At 42.0% G+C, this 22,883-nt stretch overlaps 1 protein-coding gene across 15 annotated transcripts in view; it reads left to right on the top strand.

The window, feature by feature from the left end:
• The window catches only part of NEDD4L (NEDD4 like E3 ubiquitin protein ligase), a 325,991-nt gene that overhangs the window by 270,430 nt on the left and 32,678 nt on the right, over positions 1-22,883 (top strand). For all 15 annotated transcript variants that reach the window (XM_084832979.1, XM_084832988.1, XM_084832980.1 and 12 more), the window contains 4 exons: positions 2,516-2,716; positions 6,141-6,218; positions 9,991-10,045; positions 16,568-16,626. In XM_084832979.1, coding sequence (XP_084689105.1) covers positions 2,516-2,716; positions 6,141-6,218; positions 9,991-10,045; positions 16,568-16,626 — 393 coding nt within the window. The remainder of the gene's footprint in view (positions 1-2,515; positions 2,717-6,140; positions 6,219-9,990; positions 10,046-16,567; positions 16,627-22,883) is intronic.

Below are 22,883 nucleotides of genomic sequence, written 5' to 3' on the forward strand. Positions count from 1 at the left end.
GGATTAGACACATTCATGAAGGATAAGGTTGTCAATGGCTCCTATTCATGATGGCTACATATTGCCTCCAGTATCAGAGGCAGTATGCCTTAGAACACCAGTTTCTGGGGAACATGCCTGGGAAAGCACCATTATGCTCCTGTCCTGCTTGTGGGCTTTCAGAAACAACTAGTCGGCTGCTGTGTCAACAGAATGGTAGATTAGATGGGCCTTTGGTCTGATCCAGCAGAGCTGCGCTTATGCTAACCTACTTTGTAACACACACTGCTTCTTGTTTACAAAGAAATCATTTACTGATTGCATTTATTTCATCCAAGCAGTGATTATTGGCTCAAAAAACCTAGTTCCATGAGAAAAGAAAGTGTGCCACAGTATCCAAGCAAGTGAATATGTATTACTTTTTTATTAGTTAGCTGTTGAAAATGTTCTTAATTTCTGTATTGTCAAATCTATATAAATGATAGCTGGAAATGGGGAAAGCACCGCATATTCATTTTTAGTAATTTACAGTGCAATTCTATACCTGCCTCAGAATAAACCACATTGTTTTCTGTGGAGCTTATATTCCCAGGAAAGGGAATATAGGATCGCAACCTTGGTGCTTTAAATTTGCATGAATTAATGAGCACCATGAGTGAAACTGAAAGGTTGAAATTGGAAGTAACAATATTTGAAATTACAGGAGGTCAGATTTTCAGTGCACCAAATATCATGGTTCAGGATATGTTGATCAGCATAAGCTGCTAGATAAAATATATTAGTGCACAATTTGAACATTATAAAAACCCCTCAATTTAGCCCTTTAATTAATCACGTGGTGTTACCGAAATAGCTAGCAACTTGTTGGTAATATTTCAAACCTTTCAAATGTCCTCACAATAACTTCCATTATTTCCATGGATATAATTGGGGGCAGGGGATTCAGATGACCACCTCCACATGTTCAAAGAATGCAGGCTCACCCCCTCCTCTGATGCACTTGGAGGCCATGCCTGCTGTCTCTGTATGTGTGATGGGGTCCATAGCAAACTTCACTATGCATGTAGAGCTCCTTCTCATGCGTACTGAATGCACAGCTGGTGTGGGCCATGATCACTGGGTCCTGAAGGGATGGGTATAGCCTACGTGGTCCCATGCCCTCCTGCCCTGGCATTCCTTAAATGCATGGAGGGAGTCATCTGAACCATCCTCGTGAGTCATCTCCAGGTGGTGGTGTGTGTTGTTTTTGTTATTGTTACTTTCACCTCCAGGAAATGAACCATTACTGATAGCCTCATCTCTACCTCTGGGTGCTCTTGCATGTTACTCTCCCCTGTGTTAGCGCATTCACATAAACATACACTCTGCAATCTAGATGAATAGTGCATGCAAGTCCTCATCTTAAGTGCATACACTCAGACCAGGGCAGATCTGAGGGCAGATGATGCAGCCACCTTGCTGAAGCTAAGCAGACCTCGGTCTAGTCAGTGCCTGGATGGGAGGCCACTTATGAACCTTATGGATGCCACCTCAAGGCCCTTGGTGGGGGAAAGTGAGAATATACATATAGTAAATAAATAAAAGAGCACAACATTTTCCATGCCTACTATGTATAAGTTTCTCTCATGCATGCATGCATGCATGCATATATATATACACACACACACACACACACACATATACCCACACGTCCTCTTCCCTTTTCACAGTTTGCTAATCCCCTTCAGCTTCAGCTTCCAATGTAAGTGTTTCCTCGTATCTCCACTACACTGGCTTCTCTAGTTTCTGTAGCTCATACATCCTCCTCATGACGTTGATGAGGAGAGTTTTTGTCATCCAGTGAAGTATAACATTTGAATGGTTCACTGATTCCTGTGAAAGGCTGGGAAGGAAGGAGAGAGCATTCTGGGCTCCTGGCACAGTTTTTCCTTTACCTAACCTTGGATTTCTTCCCCCTTAGGGTATAATATTGTTATGCTTTTATTTTCCTTTCATCTTCTGGTTTCTGAGCGTTGAGTTAAAACTGTGTCCATCAACTGAGGCATTATACTCCTTAAGAAAACAACAACAACAGTGTGATGCTCTGATGTTTTGAAATATCTATGCTGTGGATTTCTGGATGATGGGACTACATTTGGGGACTGCATGATAACTGTGTTGGGTTTCTGGTCAGATCCCACAGAAGAAAGTGCATGCCCTTGGAGGCAAACTGTTCAGAGATTAGACTGTCTACTATATTGAGACTAGAAACCTGTCCATCTAAAACTATTTATTCATTCAGTTTATGAGTCACCCCACAGCCAAAGTTCTCAGGGTAGCACACACAACAAAAACAAATATAATAAAACCGATGATAAAACACACAGTGTGTACGTGCATTACACTTTATTAGACTAGGGTGAATACCTGGTTTTCAGGCAAACTAATGAAAGCGATTATCTCTGTAATTTCAGTCCTTTTATCCCAATGAAGATAATGTTACCCAGTGTCATTCACTGCATAACCTAAGTGATGGTTGTGATTCTTAATTCCACAGGGACTTGCCAAGGACTCTCCTGTGCGAAGAGCTGTGAAGGACACCCTTTCCAACCCACAGTCTCCACAGCCATCTCCATATAATTCCCCAAAACCACAGCATAAATTGACACAAAGCTTCTTACCTCCTGGCTGGGAGATGCGAATAGCACCTAATGGCAGACCTTTCTTCATTGACCATAACACAAAGACCACTACATGGGTAAGATGAATTTTGAATGCTTTCATCACTTGGTGGTTTGTTTTTAGCATCACAAACCAGGACGTGTGTGAAGGTAAGGGGCAGCGGGGCGGGGGAGACCATCAACTTTAATTAGATAGAGGATAAACTAGAGATTTCCTCTACATGATTATTAGGCAACTTGCTCTTGTTCTTTAACTGTACTTTTAGTCTGTCATGGTTTTCTTTCTTAGTACGTAATCTGATCTTCTTGCAAATATTAGTTTAATATTTCATTACTTTAGCATGTAACAATCCTGTCCCTGGGTTATTCGATGTGATGTGCAAACCTGGAATTCTGAGCTGTTGAGGGACAAACATAATTTGAACCCATGGTTTGTTGTTGGGTTAAAATTCTAGGTTGTTTGTCCCTCAACAACCCACAGTTCTGGGTTTGCACGTCACATCAAACAACACAGGAATGGGGCATTCCTGGGTTGTTTATGAGAGCGGATGCAAAGCAGCAAGCACGCAGGAGGCAGCGTGCTCACTCCGGTGCATCCCTGCCAATTAATTGGTTAAACCCATGAACTGACATTATGTAGGAACCAGGTCATTCCTTTCTCTTCTTTTAGTATCCACTTACAGCCATTTTTCTCCTTCTCTTATGGACACCCTAAGTACCATAGGGTGAAGTTGTTGATAAAATAACTGTGCAGTTGTGATTAAATACAGGTGGAAAGTTTGGGATATATAGCACTCCTTATGCTCACATGAAACTCTCCCTAGATACATTAAGATGATTAAATGATGGCTGTAAGTGCTGTTCTCAAGACAACTAAAACCTTGGGTTTTTCCAGAGGAAGACAAATAATTGTGAGGTTCCCTGCATGTTACTCTTTAATCATTCTTTCTCCCATGCTTTCCTTAATATAATCTCTTCAGAAAGTATGGATAAGCAATCTATTCCTCCCCTCCCTTCAAAATTCTGTTTATTGACTTTCCAGGGCTTGTTTATTTACCCAGATATTTAGGAATGCATTTTGTGCCTTATAGTATCTATGCCTTATAGTATCTTCATGTAAAATCTCATTTAATGCCAATGCACAAAGCTGTTGTAAGGTGCAAAAATGGAAAGATATATATGATGGGAGTGGAGCAGGGGTGTAGAGTCCACGTACCTTTTTCCAGCATTTTTCAGCTATCCTGTATCTGATTATCTTCTAACAGGCTGATTATCTTCTAACAGCATTATTAGAAGGAAATCGGAATTGAGATACTATTGGCGTAACTGCCCCGTGACTATAGAAGTCCCTCCCCCTGAATGTTTGTCAGTGCCACAACCTGTACATATTTCAGGGATTCCTCCTCCCTCCACACAACTTTCTCTCCCCTCCTCCTTCTCTAGACACAGGAGGAAAGGAAGTGGGCCACTATATTATCACCATGCATTTATGGTCATCTCCAATATACTTAAATGGAAAGAATAGCCAAAAAAATTGTGTGTGTGTGTATGGTGCAGAGAGAGAGAGAAAGAGAGAGAGGTTGGTGGAAAGATGCACAACAGAAAACCAACAAGGATTTGGATCCACTGTGGATGCAGCCAGTCTTAAGGTAAAATGTATAAGAAAGATAGAAATACAACGAAGTATTAAAAGTATGTTTTAAGCTAAACATTTTGGCTTCCACCCTCATCAGTAGCTGTGCTGTTCACTGGGTATCAGGAATGGCAGTTTGGGATGCCTGGAGATGAAAGTTCCTTAGGAGATAAAACAGAGTTATGATTGGTGTAATGCTCAATGTGTTGCATTACCTGCAGTTATGTCCAAGAAACCACTTATTTCAGCAGCACAGTTACTAACAAAACATATTGTATCAGACAGCCATTAACATGCACTTCTACTTATGTGGTTTATTTAACTGAATGTAAAAAAAAATGGATATTGTATGCAATACGTAGGGAAAACTACAACAAACCTAAGAACAAAATTATGTAACCAGAAATCTGCTATTCTTACCAAAAGACTGGAGCAGCCTGTTGCAAGATACTTCAGTTCGCCTGCACATAGTCTCTCGGATTTACAGTTGGTTCAAATAGAACAAACAAAAGACCCTGATACGCTTGACAAAAGGTAAATTTCCAGATCTATAAACTGAGAACTCTTGGTCCAAATGGCCTTAATCTGGAGGACAATTCATAAGCATTACACCAATCATACCTCTGTTTTTTCTCCTAAAGAACTTTCCCAGGCATTCCAAACAGCCACTCCTGATATCCATTTGACAGCACAGCTACTGATGAGGATGGAAGCTGAAACATTTAGCTTAAAATATATTTTAATACTCTGTTGTTAGTCTTTCTATCTTGCATATGTATATAAACCAGATGGTAAAACTATGCTAAATTCTGCACTATCCCAATTATTTTAATAGCTTATATGAGGGTTCCCCAGTCTTTTGGCTCATGTGCTCATTTGGAAGTCTGAGACAAAGTCATGGACAGTGTCACAAAATAGTTGCTATGTGGTCATGCCCATTCACAAAATGGCTGCCACGGTAGATGTATGCTCTCTCTTTTTATTCGATAGCCAACTCACTATCCTGATCTTTCTCCCAGCACACACAAAGAGAGAAAGAGAGAAAGAGAGAGAGGGCAGGGGGGGGGGGAGAAAAAATAGACCCAGACAGAAAGGAAGAGAGATAAAGGAAGTGAAGAAAAACTCTTTCTTTCTTAGCTCTATGAACTTTCCAAGCCTGAGATTGATTCCCATTTCTGAAGGGAGGCAGTGAGTGGGAAAAGGGGAGCACAGAGGCTTTGTGGGCCCTGGCAAAAGCCTTCATTGGTACCACTGCAGCCATAGCACCACATTGGTGACCCGAGGGTTATATATTCTGAAATCCAAGCATGAGATTTCAGCTATAATGTTACCAAATTTAATAGGTACTTAACAGTTCAACATGCAATTGCTAGTCAGTTATTGGACTGGATATTGGTATAATTGAGAGTGAGTAGGCTTGAAACAGTCACCTAAATTACTGTTGCACAATGTTTTATATGTGCTGATTAAACTGTACCATCCTAAAAAAAAAAAAAAAAGGAATCCTTGAAAATAGCTGCATGCCTTGTCTGTATTAAGCTTCAAACATAAGAGTGTATATGTTTTGCTGCAAGATTCAGTATCCAAAGTGCCTCCTTTCTGGAAGTTAAGAATGAGTGATGAAGTGGGTTTTGGTTTTGGTTTTCTGGTTTAAATAGTTTTAATTGTTTTTCTTATGAAGTAGATACAAAACATATTTCTTCATTATAAACAAACAACAATAATCAGTCATTAATAAGCACTAATCAATCACATAATCAGTGTTGAAGTGGTTTTGATATGACAGGCCCTGGTAAAGGTGTAAATACACAAAGGATTTATGTAACTTCAGTTGTGATGTTCTTACAGCAGCTTGTTTGTCGTTATAGGAAGATCCACGACTGAAATTCCCAGTACACCTGCGATCCAAAGCTGCTCTGAACCCTAACGACTTGGGTCCCCTTCCTGTAAGTATGCATGTTGCACGTTTGTATGGATGCATCCTTTATGCTTGCTGCATGCGTAGGTAGATTTGTGTGTGGTGGTAGCCATCTGTTTTGTTTCTGGTGCTGAAAAAGCTTCACTGTGAACAGAAACATGTTCCCATGAACCTTCTAACAGCAATTTTGAAATGACCACTAGCTTGACTGCTGCCCATTTAGCTGTGGCATTCAAAATGACATGTTAGCTGAACCTAGCTGAAGGTTAAAGAACTGCAGATTCGTTATTGTTGGCTCTGGATTTCAGATGGGTTCTATCAAAACAAAAACAATAAACAGATTTTAATTGGAAGGGAGAATGGCTTTCATCGTTAGGGAAAATGGCTAATTTCATAATCTGTTATCAGCCTGCCGATTTTTTTTCCCATGGCTGTTTTTATTTCCTCTTGGTTTTATAGGCCTTCACAAATCCCACTTAATATCTGGATTCTCTTCTGCAGTGTGAGTGGATAGTCTGTTCTGTCATTTAATTTACATGTGTAAATGACAACTTTGAATTAATACAGTGGGGCGGTATTGAATTTAAGACCACCTTTCCTCTAGGTGGCTGATATTTTGTAGGATTACACTTGGAGTTGTGTGACAGTGCTGCTCAAAATAAAGAAGAGAGGCACTTTTGCTGCTTTCAGTGGTCTGGTTTTTTTCTGCGCATTTTGTTTATCTCCGAAGATAGCAGTTGTTTTTCAGCACAGTTGACCATTTGAAATGCCCCTGTTTTAAAGTAGCCTTCCCCCCCCAGCCTGGTGCCCTCCAGATGTTTTAGGCTACAGCTCCCATCATTCTTGACCATTAACTCTGCTGGCTGGGGCAGGTGGGAGTTGTCATCCAAAACATCAGGAGGTCACCAGGTTGAGGAGAGCTGTTCAAGCCCAATATTGTCAGCTCCAACAGCACTACAGAAGCTGTTCCCAGTCCTGCCACTAGGGAGACCCTTTTTAAGTGGCGATACCATGAACTGGACCTGGACCTTCAAACTGCAGAACATGCCTTCTGTGTCTCTCCATCTGGAATTAGTAACTGTCATGGTGGCTTGCTGTCAAGAGCATCTCCGTCCACACCTGATACCTAATATCTAAAATTGTTTTTAGGCTGCCTTTAAGGGTGGAACCCTCTCAAGGCAGTGTACAAGATAAAAACTACACAAAGTGGATACAGTTTTTCAAAAATCCATAAAAACATGTTTCAATGAAATCCATTAAAAACAAGGTTGCCAACTAAAATCAATAGAAACAAATCTTATCAGTAAAAAACACCTAGAATCCATGCAGTTCTCCAGGACCAAAATCAGCTGTCCATCTTTACAGGCTTAGAGCAACCCCTTGCATGGCTTCAAAAAAGACACACGTGTGTGTGCTCTTGCCGGATGCATTTGGGCCTGAAAGCGTGTTAAAGTTCCTTGTGGGAACCATAATATAATATATGCATCTCTTTTGGAGAGAGGTCGCATTCATTCCAGAGTTGAAGCTGGTTCCTTGTCCGACACGTGTCTTATCTCCAAGATAGTGGTTATTACATTTTCACATACCTTCTGACACTGTTGTGAGTCCCATAAATTCATCTATATCTCTTCAGTCTAACATGAGAAGTAGCACCTGTAAGAACAGGAATATAGGAAGCTGCCTTGTAGTCAGAGCATTGGTTCATCTAGCCAGCACTGTCTCCTCTGAGAGCCAGTGGTTCTCAGACAGTGGTCTTCTCCAGCTCTACCTGGAGAGGCCAAGGATTGAAGCTGGGACCTTCTGCATGCAAAGCATGTACTCTGTCACTGAGGTACCACTCTTCCCCTAAACAGGAAATATGGTAACATTATGGGAACACTGGGCCCCACTTTGGGAGGAAGTGCCTGCTTCTAGAAATGGCCACTCATATTTGAGCCTAGAGGTAAGGAAGGAGACCTGATTGCTTAACTGAAGACTTGCCTTCAAGGTCCCAGAAAAAAAAAAAAAGAAATATAGTCTTTATCTCCTGTAGACTATTCAAATATGATTGGTGTGGAATCACCACCCAGTAGGCAGTTGGTCTGGGCCTGTTCCAGCCACTTGTTCTTCCTGTTTCCCATTTCTTATGTACCAGGCCTTAAAGTCGGCCAACATTGCTCCCTCTCTTGCACACCTTTGGCTTTTTTGGTACTCTGACAGTACCTTCTGTATTATCTCTGAATTTTAATTGCTGGACTTCTCTTAGAAGGGAGAAGGTTAATGTCCTGATCAAGCACTTTGTAATGGGTACATACAACTCCAATGCATATGTGAAACCTTCCTTTAGCTGCAGTCAGGTTTCAATAAATCCATTCACTTCCTCACTAAAGGGAAGTGTCCGTCCCCCATCTGGCGTGCACCCATGATTCCCCGAAAGCTACATCTCCTTTCCTTCCCTAAAGGTCTTTTCCTTCCCTCCTATAAAGTTGGACTAAACAAACAAACATACTGCTAGCTGCACCTCACTGATGCTTTCTACAAATGCCTGTAGGTGACAATCCATACCACATTTCTTTTCCATTGAGGAAACAAGCAGTAGTCTCTTTCTTTTCCTGTTCAGTTTTTTCAGGAGATAGCAAAGAGGTACTTCTGCTGGCACATTCTCCAAAAGCCCAACTTATGGGAGGGCAGGGAATCCTCTCTTTTCTTTCGTTCAAAACAGGGAAGAAAGGAAAAGTGGTTTTGGTCTGAGTTAGGACTTCTGCAGACTTCTTGCAGAAACCTTATGGGAGGGGAAAAAAAACCCGCCACACGCGTGTGCACGCAGACACACACACACACACACTCACACTCACATACACCTTTATTCCTTGTTCTCCATGGAGAAAAGAAACAGTACTTTCTTTCTCTTTCCATTCTTTTCTTTTGTTTTTTGGAGGCAGCAGGAAGGCAAGATTGGCAGTTTTTGTAAAAGCTCAACTTGTTTTGGGAATGCAACCTTCTCTTCTGTCCTCCATGGAGAATAGGAAAGAAGGAGCAGATGGCCTCCATCCTATAACTTGTGCTTTTTGCTAGATGTGCCAGAAGTGGTTTGCCTCCTGCAAAAATCCCAATGGGAGGGAAAGAAACAACTACTTCTTTTCTCAATGGGGAGCTAGGATGGGGGGAAAGGAGGGATAATTTAGCTCCCTTCCTATTGGGGGTCTTGGAGGAAGCAGCAGGAGTAGCGACAACATACTGCTGGTGCTTTCTGCAAAAGCACAACTCTTGTGGGATGGAAGATGCTTGTACTTCCTCCCCCTGCGCCAGCCATTCCCCTTAAGCTTTTGCAGGAAGCAGCAGAAGCAAGGTGCTGCTCAGACTTCCTGCAGAAGGCCAGCTCAAGGGCAAACACCTCTCCCTTCCCTAACTTTTCTGCATGTGCATAAACAATAAGTTTGGCTAGAAAGCCAAGCCAACATTTGTTGACCACTGGCTGCAACAATCTCCTTCTGGCTTGATGGAAGAAGTGGATCCACGCACAGTTACTTGGTGTACATGGGCCAGTTCCCTTCCTTGGAACAGGAGAAGACATGTGCAAGGGATTCATGTATGCCTCGGGGGTGCACATGGGTCCCTGGATCAGGGCATACAACTGGCCTTCTAAAACTTCACAATAACTGTATCACATGTGAAGGATCTTCAAAAGGGGAGGAGGGGAGAGAGAGAGAGAGACATGCCTACTTCTTTGCCTGCTTTTTTAAAAAAGTGTTTGCACATAATACAGTAATAAATATTAATTCTGCCGCTGATGTTGTTTTTTTGTTGTTCTTTAATTACAGCCTGGTTGGGAGGAAAGGATACATTTGGATGGAAGAACGTTTTATATAGATCATAGTAAGTAGGCACACAGGTTCTACAGCAAGTAGATGAAGGGAGGCCATCATTATTGAAGTGAAAGCTTTGTAATTTTACTCTTCATTTAGGAAGCCAGGTGTTGATATGTGGCGACATTCATACCCGAGACTTAGTGCCCTCCTACGGTACTGTATAATTCACCAAAAGCTTGCTTTTAATTGGCTCATCAAGCTTTGTCCCTATTTGATCTTGTGAAGCATTAACATTTCTTCTTTGTGGTTGTTTTTGTTGAACTTTTTTGGATTTTATTTTTGGTGTTGTGGATGAATCCCATGGCTTATATGCACTTATTAATAAATGAAAGCACACTCTAGGAATAGAAAATAAGATGAGAAAAAATGATGTAGCCACGAGTCTATATAAGTAGGCAGTGGAAGAAATTTTCAATAGAATCTTTTCCCCCACAAATTACTCAAAGAAGGTCTTGAGGCAATGCCAGTTCTGACCTTATTTTCTATTTGTGGCATGTTATCTTGCACCCACCCTGTTAATCTCTATCCACTTCTGTTCCTTGAAGTCCCAGTGTAAATGGTGTTTCATTGTAGACATGTCCTATTACAGCACCTCTGAACAAGTGTGTGGATTTTTGTTGTGTTTTGACTATATCAAGTGAAAACAGAAATAATTGTTCTTACAGCCAGGAGTGTTTGTGGCTTTTTTATCTTCATAAATACATATTATTCATTAAACATCCTCTTGAGATATAAGGCAAAAGGAAAGAATCTGTATTGAACTTGTAAAATTAACCTTTTAAAATCATTGCACCAATGTTGTGGTCTCTGTTTTCTTTGAATCTCTGTAGAATTAACTACTAGAATTGTCCTTAGTTGCATATTATACCAGGGTTTGGTTTTGTTTTAAACTGCCTGTATAAAGTAGCTTACAGATTTTGCAAGTGCATGAATAGCTTTTAAGTAGTATCATGGCTTTAAAATGAGGAATAGAACTTGCAGACTTTCAGAATTCAATTGTCCTATTTGAAGAATTAGTATGGAATTAACTAAGAAACACCTGAACCTTAACGTTGTTAGTTTTCCATTTATTATTACTTTGGGAAGACAAAGACGACAGTAGTTAGATTTCAGGTATTTGCACCTTTTGTATCGGTTATCTAACTTTTCCTTTAAAATTTAAATTTGTAATAGTTCCACGCTGCTAAATGTCTGGTACCCCAGTCCTAAAAACTTTAGCGCATGTTTCTGCTACGGGTGCCAAAGCATTATGCCTTCACCGTCAACGTTTGTGGCATTGCACCATCACAGTGGTCAGTACATTGCCTCCTAAGCATTGATTTGCTGTTGCCATTAGTCCTTAAGGTGCTGCTCTTATTGGAGCAACATCAAGAGATTTCTGTTACGCTGCCACAAAAGTAACCTGGGGTGGTAGTGCAGCACTGGTGCTGATGTTGCTGTGCTAGCACAACATCGTTCATGCTTGCTAGTGCAAAGGGGAAGAGCATCAATTTGGCTTTGCACTAGCAACCACTAATGACTTTGCACTAGTATTGGCTCATGCTAGTGCAATGTCATTAGCACTCTGCACCACCATTGGACACCACTCCATGGTAGGTGGGGCATAGCACAGTGGATCTCTGCACTGCTTGCTGCTAAAAATGTCTTAAAACCAGCTTACTCCTTGAAGACTAAGACTTACTCCTTCAAGACTAAACATGTCTTAAAACCAGCTTATGTGCTCCTTGAAGACTAAGACTTACTCCTTCAAGACTAAACATGTCTTAAAACCAGCTTACATACTCCTTGAAGACTAAGACTTACTCCTTCAAGACTAAACATGTCTGAAAACCAGCTTACGTACTCCTTGAAGACTAAGACTTACTCCTTCAAGACTAAACATGTCTTAAAACCAGTTTACGTACTCCTTGAAGACTAAGACTTACTCCTTCAATACTAAACATGTCTTAAAACCAGCTTACTCCTTGAAGCACTGCAACCATGCAAGACCATTCTAGTGAGGATGGTGGCCCTATACCTACCTTGCCTCAGGTAAGCCCTGGCATGGCACAGGTGTGCCGTGTAGTGGCAGAAGAGAGAGTATTGGCACAGCAACACGGGTGGCCATGCCCATTCTGCTGCTAGATCCAGGCCCTATCATGGGGCAAAGGAACCGTTTATCCTCCAGTTTAGCCTCCTGGCACTGGAGAACTGCCAGCTGACCCTGTAAATTTCCACTTAACAAATGTCCTTTTATTTGCAAACAATTGCAAATTTGATAGGAATGTGGTACCTAACAAAGATGTTTATTTCGGTTCAAGCACCTTTGCTTCCATCACTGCCTCAAAGCAACTCTGCCTCCTGTTCAGCCACTGTGCCAATCAGCGAAGTAGAGTGTGGTGGTGTCAGAGCCATTTATAGTTTCTCTGTGGTAAAGCTGTCCTTGGTTTTAAAAGATCAGCAGGAAAAACACAAGTCACTGGTTTCTCAATCTTCACTAATATTTGCAGCTGGCTTCCCAGTGTTTGAAAGGGAACACAGACACACTTATATAGCTCATGATTCCAAAAACAATGTTGTGCTGTGATATTCCCCCTCCCACAATCCCCCCCAATGTGATTTTATTAAAATATAAATTCCTACCTATGAACTCATATCAGTGTTGTGCTCTATACTCTGGTTATGGACAACTCATTTTAGACTCCAGCCATGACTTCCCCCCTTAATTTTGGGTTGTGCTGTTAAGTGGTATACTGGGCAGTATCCAACTGTGTCCTTCCACTAGTGCAAATCATGCTGTGCTAGCAGAAACTAGGTTCTGAACTATGTGCAAGAGGAGAATCTGATAAATGTTATGGTTGCACAACTGCAGTTGCCCATTATGGTTGCACAACCAATTGTGCATTACACTTGCGCAATCAGTTGCACAACAGAAAGATTCAGAGGCACTCCGCTAGCGCTGTTTAAGTTTGCGGAATGACACTGTTGATTGCTGCCACTGTTTTGTTCTCAAGTTCTCTTCTCACTTAAAGTATATTAGATATTAGACCTGAATCATTCCCAAAGGCAATGCTGTCCTCTTCTGACTTTTGAAAATAACTTTAAAGGAGACCCAAATAATTTCCAAGACTTTGATTGCCACTCCCCACTACCTAAGAGTTTCTTACCTGTTTACATTACCTCCCATTACTATTGCAAAGTCCATTTAAAAAGGGACTGTTCTGAGTTGTGCTGGATTAGATTAGATTACGTTACATTAAATGCAGAAGAGCAAGACTAAACCATAGGCTCTCCTGCCCCTGCCCTGCAACGTCTTTGCCAACATAACCCAAAGTGATCATTCTGCTATTTGTAGGTCAGCAGGTAGGACCAGGACCAGGTTTGAGGTGGACCTCGGCAAAATGTCCTCTGTCTTTCTTGGTGGGCCAGACAGTAGGTGACAGCATTTTAATTTCCCCAGACGGCCCAGAGACATGCTGATCAGAGTGCCAGCTGACAGTGTAAAAATTGGGGGAGTCGCCAGTAGGACTCCAGCAGCTCTCCAAAGCTGCTAATTCTGGGCCGGTCAACAACAGACATAGTTTCCCCCAAGCTGGAAAGGTGGCAATTGCTCCTTCTCTCCAATAGGAGGAAAGCTACCATATTCTGAGCTGTAGGAAGTTCTAAGAACATTTGAGAGCCATACAGCTTCACACATGACATCAGAAGCACTGATCACTTGTGCTTCCATTAGCCCTATGCCAGTCTTCCCCAACCTGGTACCCTCCAGATATGTTGGAGTACAGCTCCCAGCATCCACCACATCTGGGGGGCACCCCAGGTTGGGGAAGGCTGGCCTATGTGAGGAGTGGGCAGGAGGTATTCCTGATAATTGGCCATGCTGGCAGGGCCTTCTGGGAGTTGAAGTCCAAAACATCTGTAGATCTACCTTCTGTCAACCACTGCCCTATATGAACAAGCAACCACATGCTGCCACACCCCCAGTTTAGTATTTGTAATAGCTCGATTGTATTGGAATCCCCATTTCACCTATGGGAATGCTGGAAAACGTGCGACCTTCAGTCAGTGTATGAATGCAACAGGGCAGTTGAAGGATTTTTAGGGAAACTAATCCACGGAAAGTGGGCTTATGTTTCCCCTAGTAGTCTTTTATACATATACTTGTAGCATAAATCAAACTGCTGGTGCCTGTGTCCTGAAACACATAAACTCATTTCTTGTAATGGGTCACATAGACTTCTACACATTGTGAGCATGTGGCACCCACCGAAGATGGACATGGTAACAAATCAAGAGCACCTGTATATCAGGGGTGGGCAACTTATGGCTCTTCAGGTGTTTTGACCTACAATTCCCATAATCCCTCGCCATTGGCTATGCTTATGAATGGGAGTTGTAGGCCAAAACATCTGGAGGGCCAGAGTACAGTCTCTGCATTTCAGAGTCAGGTTATATGACAGGTAAGGATGGCGCTGGCACCTGATTCCATCTGGGAATCTGGCAGAACCCCCTCTGCCTGAGCCCCACTCACCGAGCCCCTGCCCACGCTCGATGAGCAGCCCACACTCACCTGGAGGCCTCAGCGAACTCCGCGGTCACCATTTTTTGAAAGATAAAATGGAGATCACAAAAATGCAAATATTTGCATATGCATGAAAATGTGCATTTTTGCAAATGCGCATTTTTGTGTGTGCATGAAAATAGGCATTTTAGTGAATGGACATATTTGCATATGCACGGAAATACGCGTCTTATGAAAATGTGCCTTTTCACACACACGAAAATATGTGCATTTGCTAAAATGTGCGCTTTCGTGCATATGAAAATATGCACATTTTTGCAATTGCCCCTTTATTTTTCAAAAAATGGCAACCATGAAGCTCAACGAGGCTGCCAGGGTGAGTGTGATCTGCTTGCTGAATGCAGGAGGGGCTCGAGCACAGTACGGGGACCAGCGAGCGGGGGGCAGGAGCTGGGCAGGAGCCCAGAGAACCCAGACAGGTGGGTTCACACACCTCTAATGGCAGGTCAGTTTGACTCAAAATATGTATGGACATGGATAAACGTCAGAAAAAAAAGTAGTCCTTGCCAGCATCATAAATGGCTCTTTTGCTTAGAAAGCCTCTCCTGAAGCTTAGCAAGTCTCTACTGGTCATCGAAGAACACTTCTCACTTGCCCAAGGCTTAGCAAATCAGATTCCAGACCAATTAAACATGTGTGCTCCTCATTAAAAACAGCACATGTACTGTTATTTATTTAGATTTATATCCTATTCTATGTGTGGGACCCAGAGCAGGCCAAAGCACACTTCCTTAATAGCTTTTCACTTAAGAAAAAGAGGGTATAAATCAAATATTTGCATTTTACCTCAACAGGGTAACAATCTAAATTATCTCCATGTGAAGGGGAAAGGGCATTCCTTTTCACCTTCAGAAAAGGGGAACCCAAACACATGTCTCCCAACATATGGAAACCTCTTTCTTCACCTAGCACCTTCCCCAACACCAATGGTCCTGCATGGGCTGGAAACCAGCAGGAGCAGGGCCTTCAGTATGTTGGCTCCCATGCCCTCCCAACAGAAGCATGCACTGCTTTGTTTTTGGCATTTGCTGAAGACTTTTCAGGCAAGCATTTCCTGTCTAAACTAAATCCCAGCTAAATCCCAGATGTTCTCTGCTTTTATTGAAAATCTTTAGCCTTTTAATTTGTGGTGCACCACTCAGATATCTCTTGATGTGGAGTGGTTTGTAAGTTTTATAATAAACAAACAAATAAGTGTACCCTAATAACTACCTATTCCAATTTTCTCTTTCCCCACTTGGATTGTCTCCTTCCCCTACTGAATACCTAAAAATAACTTTAAAAAATAGAATTGAATTCCTTTCTTAACTGTTCCAGTTCAGCCTACTCTGTTAAATTAACTCTATTTTAATTAGTTAAATTTCTAGTCTGCTCCATTTCCTAGGGTTCCTATCCCACTCTTTGTTCTAGCATGACATTCCTGCAGGATGCTTCTGACATTCTTCCATCAATAAGCAAGTGGATAGCCTTTGAGTTATACTAGAAGCAGTTTTTTAATTAGTAATTTTCACACAAATGCAGAATTCAGTTGTATAGTTAATTTAATCAGGTATTTGAGGGAATTTATTAGTCTTGAGTCGTTATACCTAGAATCATAGAATAGTAGATACCTAATAGTAGATACCTAATTAGATACCTAATCTGAAATGAATACAAATTATACATCCCTGGAAAGAGGGGGGTTTATAATTTGCATAATTAGCACTACAAAGACCATTAACATGCAGTATGACTCTATGCTAGGTTATAGATGATATTTGCATTTTTGAATGGATGTTTCCCACTAAACATTGTGACGTGGGAGGGTTAATGGATGGGGTGTATGTAATTTCCTCCCCACTTAACCATGAAGAATGTAGTTACAAGGAGATAGCAAGAAGTAGAAGTGGAAATGTGTGTGTGTTTTAAATCAAAATCTAGGAACATTAGAAGAGAACTCATGTGCAATTTCTTTTGTTTAAATTACAGATAATAAAATTACCCAGTGGGAAGATCCCAGACTGCAGAATCCTGCTATTACTGGTCCAGTAAGTACTGCATGTAAAGTCTGAATTCTTTTGTGACAAGGCCGTTCTGATTGGCTTCTGTTAACTTGAAGGGCAACTGCTAGCAGCGGAGTACTGCTTGCTTTGAGGGATATTTCTGCTGTCCACTACTATAGTGCGGCTGATGTCCAACCACTTTTTCTCATCTTTCGCTCTTGGATTTGGGGGACCAATCCATTTCCACTTCAGACAAAAGGAGGGAGCGTAGATTGTAGCTATAGTGGGCATGAGGTCCTTTGCTTCTCCCCATCACCCAAGGTTTCACTAGAATCAGATAACCAACCGATCCCTACTGCAGCCACGATCCAACAGGCGTAGTGGAGCAGCTAACAGACTGAGCTGTGAACTAGGAAGGCTTGCGTTCAGATCTTGCTTAAGCTGCAAACTAACTGTGGCTTTAGGCAAGCTGATATTCTCCTGGTCTCAGCTCCCTATCTGCATTATGAAGATAATAAATACTGATCTATCTGAAAGGCAGTGTTTACGCATGGGCCAGGGGAGGCAATAATACCTTACTGGGGGTTAGGAGGGCCCAACATGGAGTGGAAACCCATTACCTTGAGTAAAAATATGAATTGTAGATCATGCTTGAGGATGTTTTATGCAAACTTAATTTCCGCTATCTGTATGGGGTGTCTGGATGTTGTAAGTTTTGCTGGAGCCAATTTGACGGTGGTGTTGGGCGGCATTGGGGGCAGCTAGTAATATTCTGGGCTGCTGACCTAAGACCTAGACCTAGAAAGTTTTTGTTTTGTAGCTTGAGAGAGTGAGGAAAGTCTGCCTCCGTAGCTGAAGAGAGCTTCAACTATTGGGCTGTATAGAAATGTAATGTATTAATTAATATGTAACATGCCCTCTCAAGCATAACAAGTCCCCAGGTTCCATAGTTTCTGTTTGCATTTCTTGTGTACATGTCAGAGGAGCCAGCAGGGTGGGCGACAGGAAGTGGGGACAAGTACAATAATAATCAGGGACATTGATATTCCAGGATGAGAGGGAGCCATTGTTGCTGATAGAATTTGTAGACCCCAGAACATAAAGGATAAATGAGGCGTCTATTTTCCAGAGTGCAAAGAAAAACTGACCTTTGATCCCAGGAACAGGAAGCAGTGTCTAAAGAGCATTCATCATGCATGCATAATTTACTTTTTTATTTATTATATTTAAAGTTCTTATTGTCAGGAGTGCCCTAGCTGCCTCTTGCAGTCCCCACCAATAGCCAACTCAGGACACAGACGAGGAATTATTTCCGAGACTTTATTGCTTTATTACTTTATGACTCTTTCAGAATACTAATCACTAGTGACAAAGCAAGGAACAGCACTGGGGAAAGATAGCAAAGTAGCCTAAGCTCCAGGTAAGGCAGTTGGTCCCCGTTTGAAGGAGAATCACAGGAAGACCCTGAACTTATGGGCTAGGGAGAGATCCTTCCTCTTTCCCTTGGGTCCTTGGGATGTGACTGTTGTTTGCCCACCAAACGAGCGCTACGCCTCCTTTCTGTGTCCTCCATCTGTCGTCACTCCCTGCGTCTGCGCCGAGCATCCAGCAAGCCTCCCTCCAGCGCTCTCTCACTGCCAGGGTCACTATCTGTCCCAGGAATGCTGGCAGGAGGAATCTCTGCCAGCTGCTGTGCTTGTGAGAGATGAGCAAGCTCCTTTCCCACGGACTGCTGTTCTTCCTCAGAATCAGAACTGCTCTGGGGCTCTATGGGCTCAGTTTGCAACCTGACATCTATATGCCACGTTCAGCACAAAGCTGTCCCAAGGAAACTTACAACAGGTCATTTGAAATGTAAAGCAATTTTTTAAATATAAAATAAAAGGATCCCATTACAAATTAAAAACAGCAGCAATTTAAAACCCAACTCACCGCATTTTTAAATAGAAATCAATTTGAAATAAGGTTTTAATGTCCATTTTAAAAACTGATAAAGAAGGGGCCCTACCGACTTCTCGGAAGTAACACTTACAAAAAGAAACCACTACTGAAAAGGTCCTGTCTCTAATGCCTGACAGTGAGATAGATTTCACTGGAGGTCCTGTGAAACATGCTTCAGAGGCTGATCTTAAGGCCAAGGTTCATATGGGTGAAGACAGTCCTTCAACTAACCTAGCCCAAATCTATTTAGGTCTTTATACGTCATCACTAGCATACTGTTGTTGTTATTTTGTAGAGGTATATGCTGCTTAACATATTTAAAAATATCTGTAAGTGGTTTACATGAAAATGTAAATACATTAAAATACAATTAAAATGCATAATAATTGCTAAAACATTTATATAAAACAAATAAAACATTTAAATTGAGCTTGGAAATGAATAGGCAGCAAGTGCAGCTGGCACAGCACTGGTGTTCTGTTCTGAACACCTGACCCAAATATCTTGGCTTCATTCGGTACCAGTTCAAGTTTAGAAACTGTCTTTAAAGGCAGCTCCACATAGAACACATTATAGAAGTCTAGCCTGGTTGCAACCAGAGCGTATGTAACTGAGGCAAAGTCTACTTTCTCTAGGTAGGGTCACAGCTGGTAAACCAGCCTAAGTCGGTAAAAGTAGGGATGCACAGACTGTATAAAATCTGATCTGTCTGTGTTTTGTGGATTGTCAGGCACCTTTCGTTCTATCAACCGCCCATCACCAGAATTGGATTTTTTTTAATTTGCGCAAATTTGCACATGTGGAAATGCATAAATTCCCCCCAAATGCACATTTTCATGCTTTTAGCCTATGGGGGAAATGCACATTTTGGGCCAGGGTTTTTTTTTTATTTAATTTTGTGTAGTTTTATACAACAAAATTTGAACAAAATTTGAGCAAAATTTGGGAAAGTTAGAAAACCAGTCCGCAAGTTCACAGAATCCATACAACAGGGGGAAAGCCGGTCTGCTGCAGAATCCACGGGTTGTGTTCACAAAAATCTGAACTCTTTTGGTTCAATTGCGGATTTCCCCAGCATCCCTAGGTAAAAGGCACTCCTAGCCACCCAAACCACCTGCGCTTCCATAGATAGCATTGAGTTCACTGTGGGCTTGGTCTTTCAGGGAGAGTGTAACCCCATCTAAAACTTGTTGTAAATCTCCATCCAGATTGGCAGACTTCCCAACTCATGGTATTTCCACTTGATCTGGATTAAGCTTCAGCTTGTTTGCCATCCATCCCAAAACCATATCCAAATACCTGTTCAGGGTTTCCACAGCCTCTCTGGAACTAGCAGGTAGAAAAGAGAGGTACAGCTGCATGTCAACAGCATACTGATGGCACTTTAGCCCAAACCTCTGTATAATTTCTCCTACCAGTTACATATAGATATTAAAAAGTATAGGGGACAAGATGGAACCTTGAGTATCCTGAAGACCAATGGCCATGAAGTGGAATAGAAGTCCCTCGCCCTCCCCAGTACCACCTTATGAGTCCACCCATCCAGAAAGGACCAGAGCTACCGTTAACAGCCTCCAAGTCCTAGCCCAGTTCCAAGCCTACCTCCAAGGCCTAGTTGATGGCATTGAAAGCTGCTGAGAGGTCCAGGAGAACCAACAAGATTGCACAGCCTCCACCATCCATTTTTCAGCATAAGTCATCCACCAGGATCACCAAGGTTGTTTCTTTCCCAAAATCAGTCTGGAAGCCAGATTGGAACAGATCCAAATAATCAGTATCATCTGACACTGACTGCAATCAAGAGGCCACCAATTTTTCCCCCTAATTTGCTCAGAAAATTAGATCCAGTAGTGGGTCCAATCTTGGGGTTTTTTTTTCAACAAATGTCAAACTACCTTCAGGACAGTAGGGACCACACACTCAAAGACACATTAAGCACCTCTTAGGTCTAAAATGAAAGCCCAGGCCTGGCTAATTTTGAATTACCAGGAAGGGCAAGGACCCAGTGAGTAAGTGGCAAGCCTCAGCCCTCCAAGCAGCTTCTCCAAATTCTAAGGCTACACATACTGAAAAGTATCCATAATATCATGGCCAAACAGTATCCTGACAGCATCTATCAGCTGCTGATAGAATATACCATGCCACACACACACTGCCATGTCTGGCTATAAATACAAATCAGGCAGTCAGAAACATAAGGAGCTTAAACAAAGGTAACTGAAAGAAGCTCAAGGACACCAATCATGTTTTCAAAACCAACATAGTTTCTCTGACCCCACACCCCACCCCAGTTTTCTTCATTTCAGTAGCCTAAATTAGAGGGTGGATCATTTTGTTGTTGCTGCTGTTAAACAGGTGGGAGTCAGAAACCTTGGTAGATGTACTGCAAATCACCCAGTGGTCACCAGCAGATGCTTCTGCCCACCCCTGCTCTATGGCACTATATAAACACTGTAGGATGATGTGATGCTGCTGAAATAGATTTGCTGGTGGCACAGTATGGATGCAGTGCCAGGCTACAATTTCCTTTAATGTTCAAACTAGGCATAAGAGAAAATAGTCTAGAAGTTAATGGCACGTGAACATTTCCAATGTTTCCTGTACTTCAAACACACTTCTGAACCTAGATCAGAGAGAATCTGTAGGAGCCAGCTTCCTCTTGGCTTGCATGCACCATATACCACAGTAAAGTAATTATCTGGCTTCTTTGTAGAGTTCAAGAATGGTTTTAATTTTGTCCTTGCCACTGCCAGCCACCAATCTGTCCTCCAATTTATTGCTGTCAGTTTTCCTAGAGAAAAATATTAATTTAGTGCTTGCAGAGCCATTTTGCCCACTTGGATATCCCTTATCCATATTCATTTTAGATTTTGGACCTCTGATTTCTCTTTCAAGATGCTAAATTGCAGAGTGTTGTGTTTTGGTATGTTAACTTCCTCTCACAAAAGTGTCCCATCTGCTGAGAAACTGCATTAGCAAGCAGATGGATACTTCCAGCTTCAGCATTCCTGGAACCTATTTCATCTGTGTTTCCTTCTGTTGTTCTGGAGCTATGTCAGGCAGCCTCTTTCCTAAACTAAGGCAATACAGCTAGTTTTCAAATAAGAATTTGTTCCCAATATGTTTTTTTTAATCTTAGTAGAAAATGGTCTTAGTATCTTAGTAGAAAGTGATCTTTTATCTTAAACAATAAACATCTTATTGATGTGTTTCCAGGACAGCAAGAAATACTGCATTATTAACCCACCCCACTTACATGGCTCAAGAAGATGCCCAAGCCTTATATCTTAATTTGGCATATCTCATAAATGAGACCAATTATTTTGCCATTAGAAACTGAGATGAAGAATACATTGATATATTTATACTGTATTATAACAAAACTGACCTCCTGGGACCTGGAGAGAGAAGCTACAGGAAAGGCCAGAGCAAATAATGAAAGTTATCCATGAAAGCATCCAATATGTTCTTCAGAGCTATGATAGTTTTTTTTTAAAGATGAATATTCCCTTCAGTTGTAATGGGTGTCTTAGGGATGCAACTTTCTATGAAACATCTTATTACACTCAGTGGGGCTCTTGGAGGGAATCTTCTCCACCACCCCCCGCCCCATTTTTATTTTCCATGGATATCTGCCCAGCCAGAAGAATCCCAATAGATTTAGAAAAATACAACATAGTAATCACTCCTACACCAGTGTCAGATCCAGGTTACTGAGGGGCAAGGCATCCTCAATGTGACCCCTCTCTCAATGAGTCTACCTACTTACCACCACTGTCACGAGCTTCTACTGCTCCACCTCCTCTTTCCCATTATTGCTATCACTTGCTTACTTGACAGACAGAGCCAGTGAGCAAGAAGGCAATGGTATCTAGTGCTCCTCCTTCTCATCATAACTGTTGTCTGGGCCAGATCGAGAGGCAGGTGAACAAGCAAACTGCAATCGTGAAGAGGAGGAACAAGTCCAAGGGGCTCTTGTCAGTGGGCCTCTGCTGTTTTGTGGGCCCTTGACAGATGCCCAACCATGCCTACCCTTGACGCCAGCCCTGCCCTTCACCCTTCCTCTAAAGCATGGGTGGGGAACCTGTGGGCCTCCAGAGGTTGTTGGACTACAACTCCCAGCACCCCTGGCCATTGGCCATGCTACCTGTGCTTATGGGATTAACAATATTTGTTACAACAATATTTGGAGGGTCACAGGTTCCCCACTCCTGCTCTAATTGGTGTGTTTGTTTTTAGTGCCTCGTATCTTCCATGAAATATCAGCCTATTGTGTATATGTCAGCTTCACAGAGGCAACCTAAGTCATTTGAAACTCATCTCCAAAAGGGTGTGGGGGATCCCTGCCTCTGTATTTAGAC

The sequence above is a fragment of the Heloderma suspectum genome, chromosome 2, assembly GCF_057233095.1.
Source record: "Heloderma suspectum isolate Gila_16-S chromosome 2, 16-S_ref, whole genome shotgun sequence".
NCBI lineage: Eukaryota > Metazoa > Chordata > Lepidosauria > Squamata > Helodermatidae > Heloderma > Heloderma suspectum.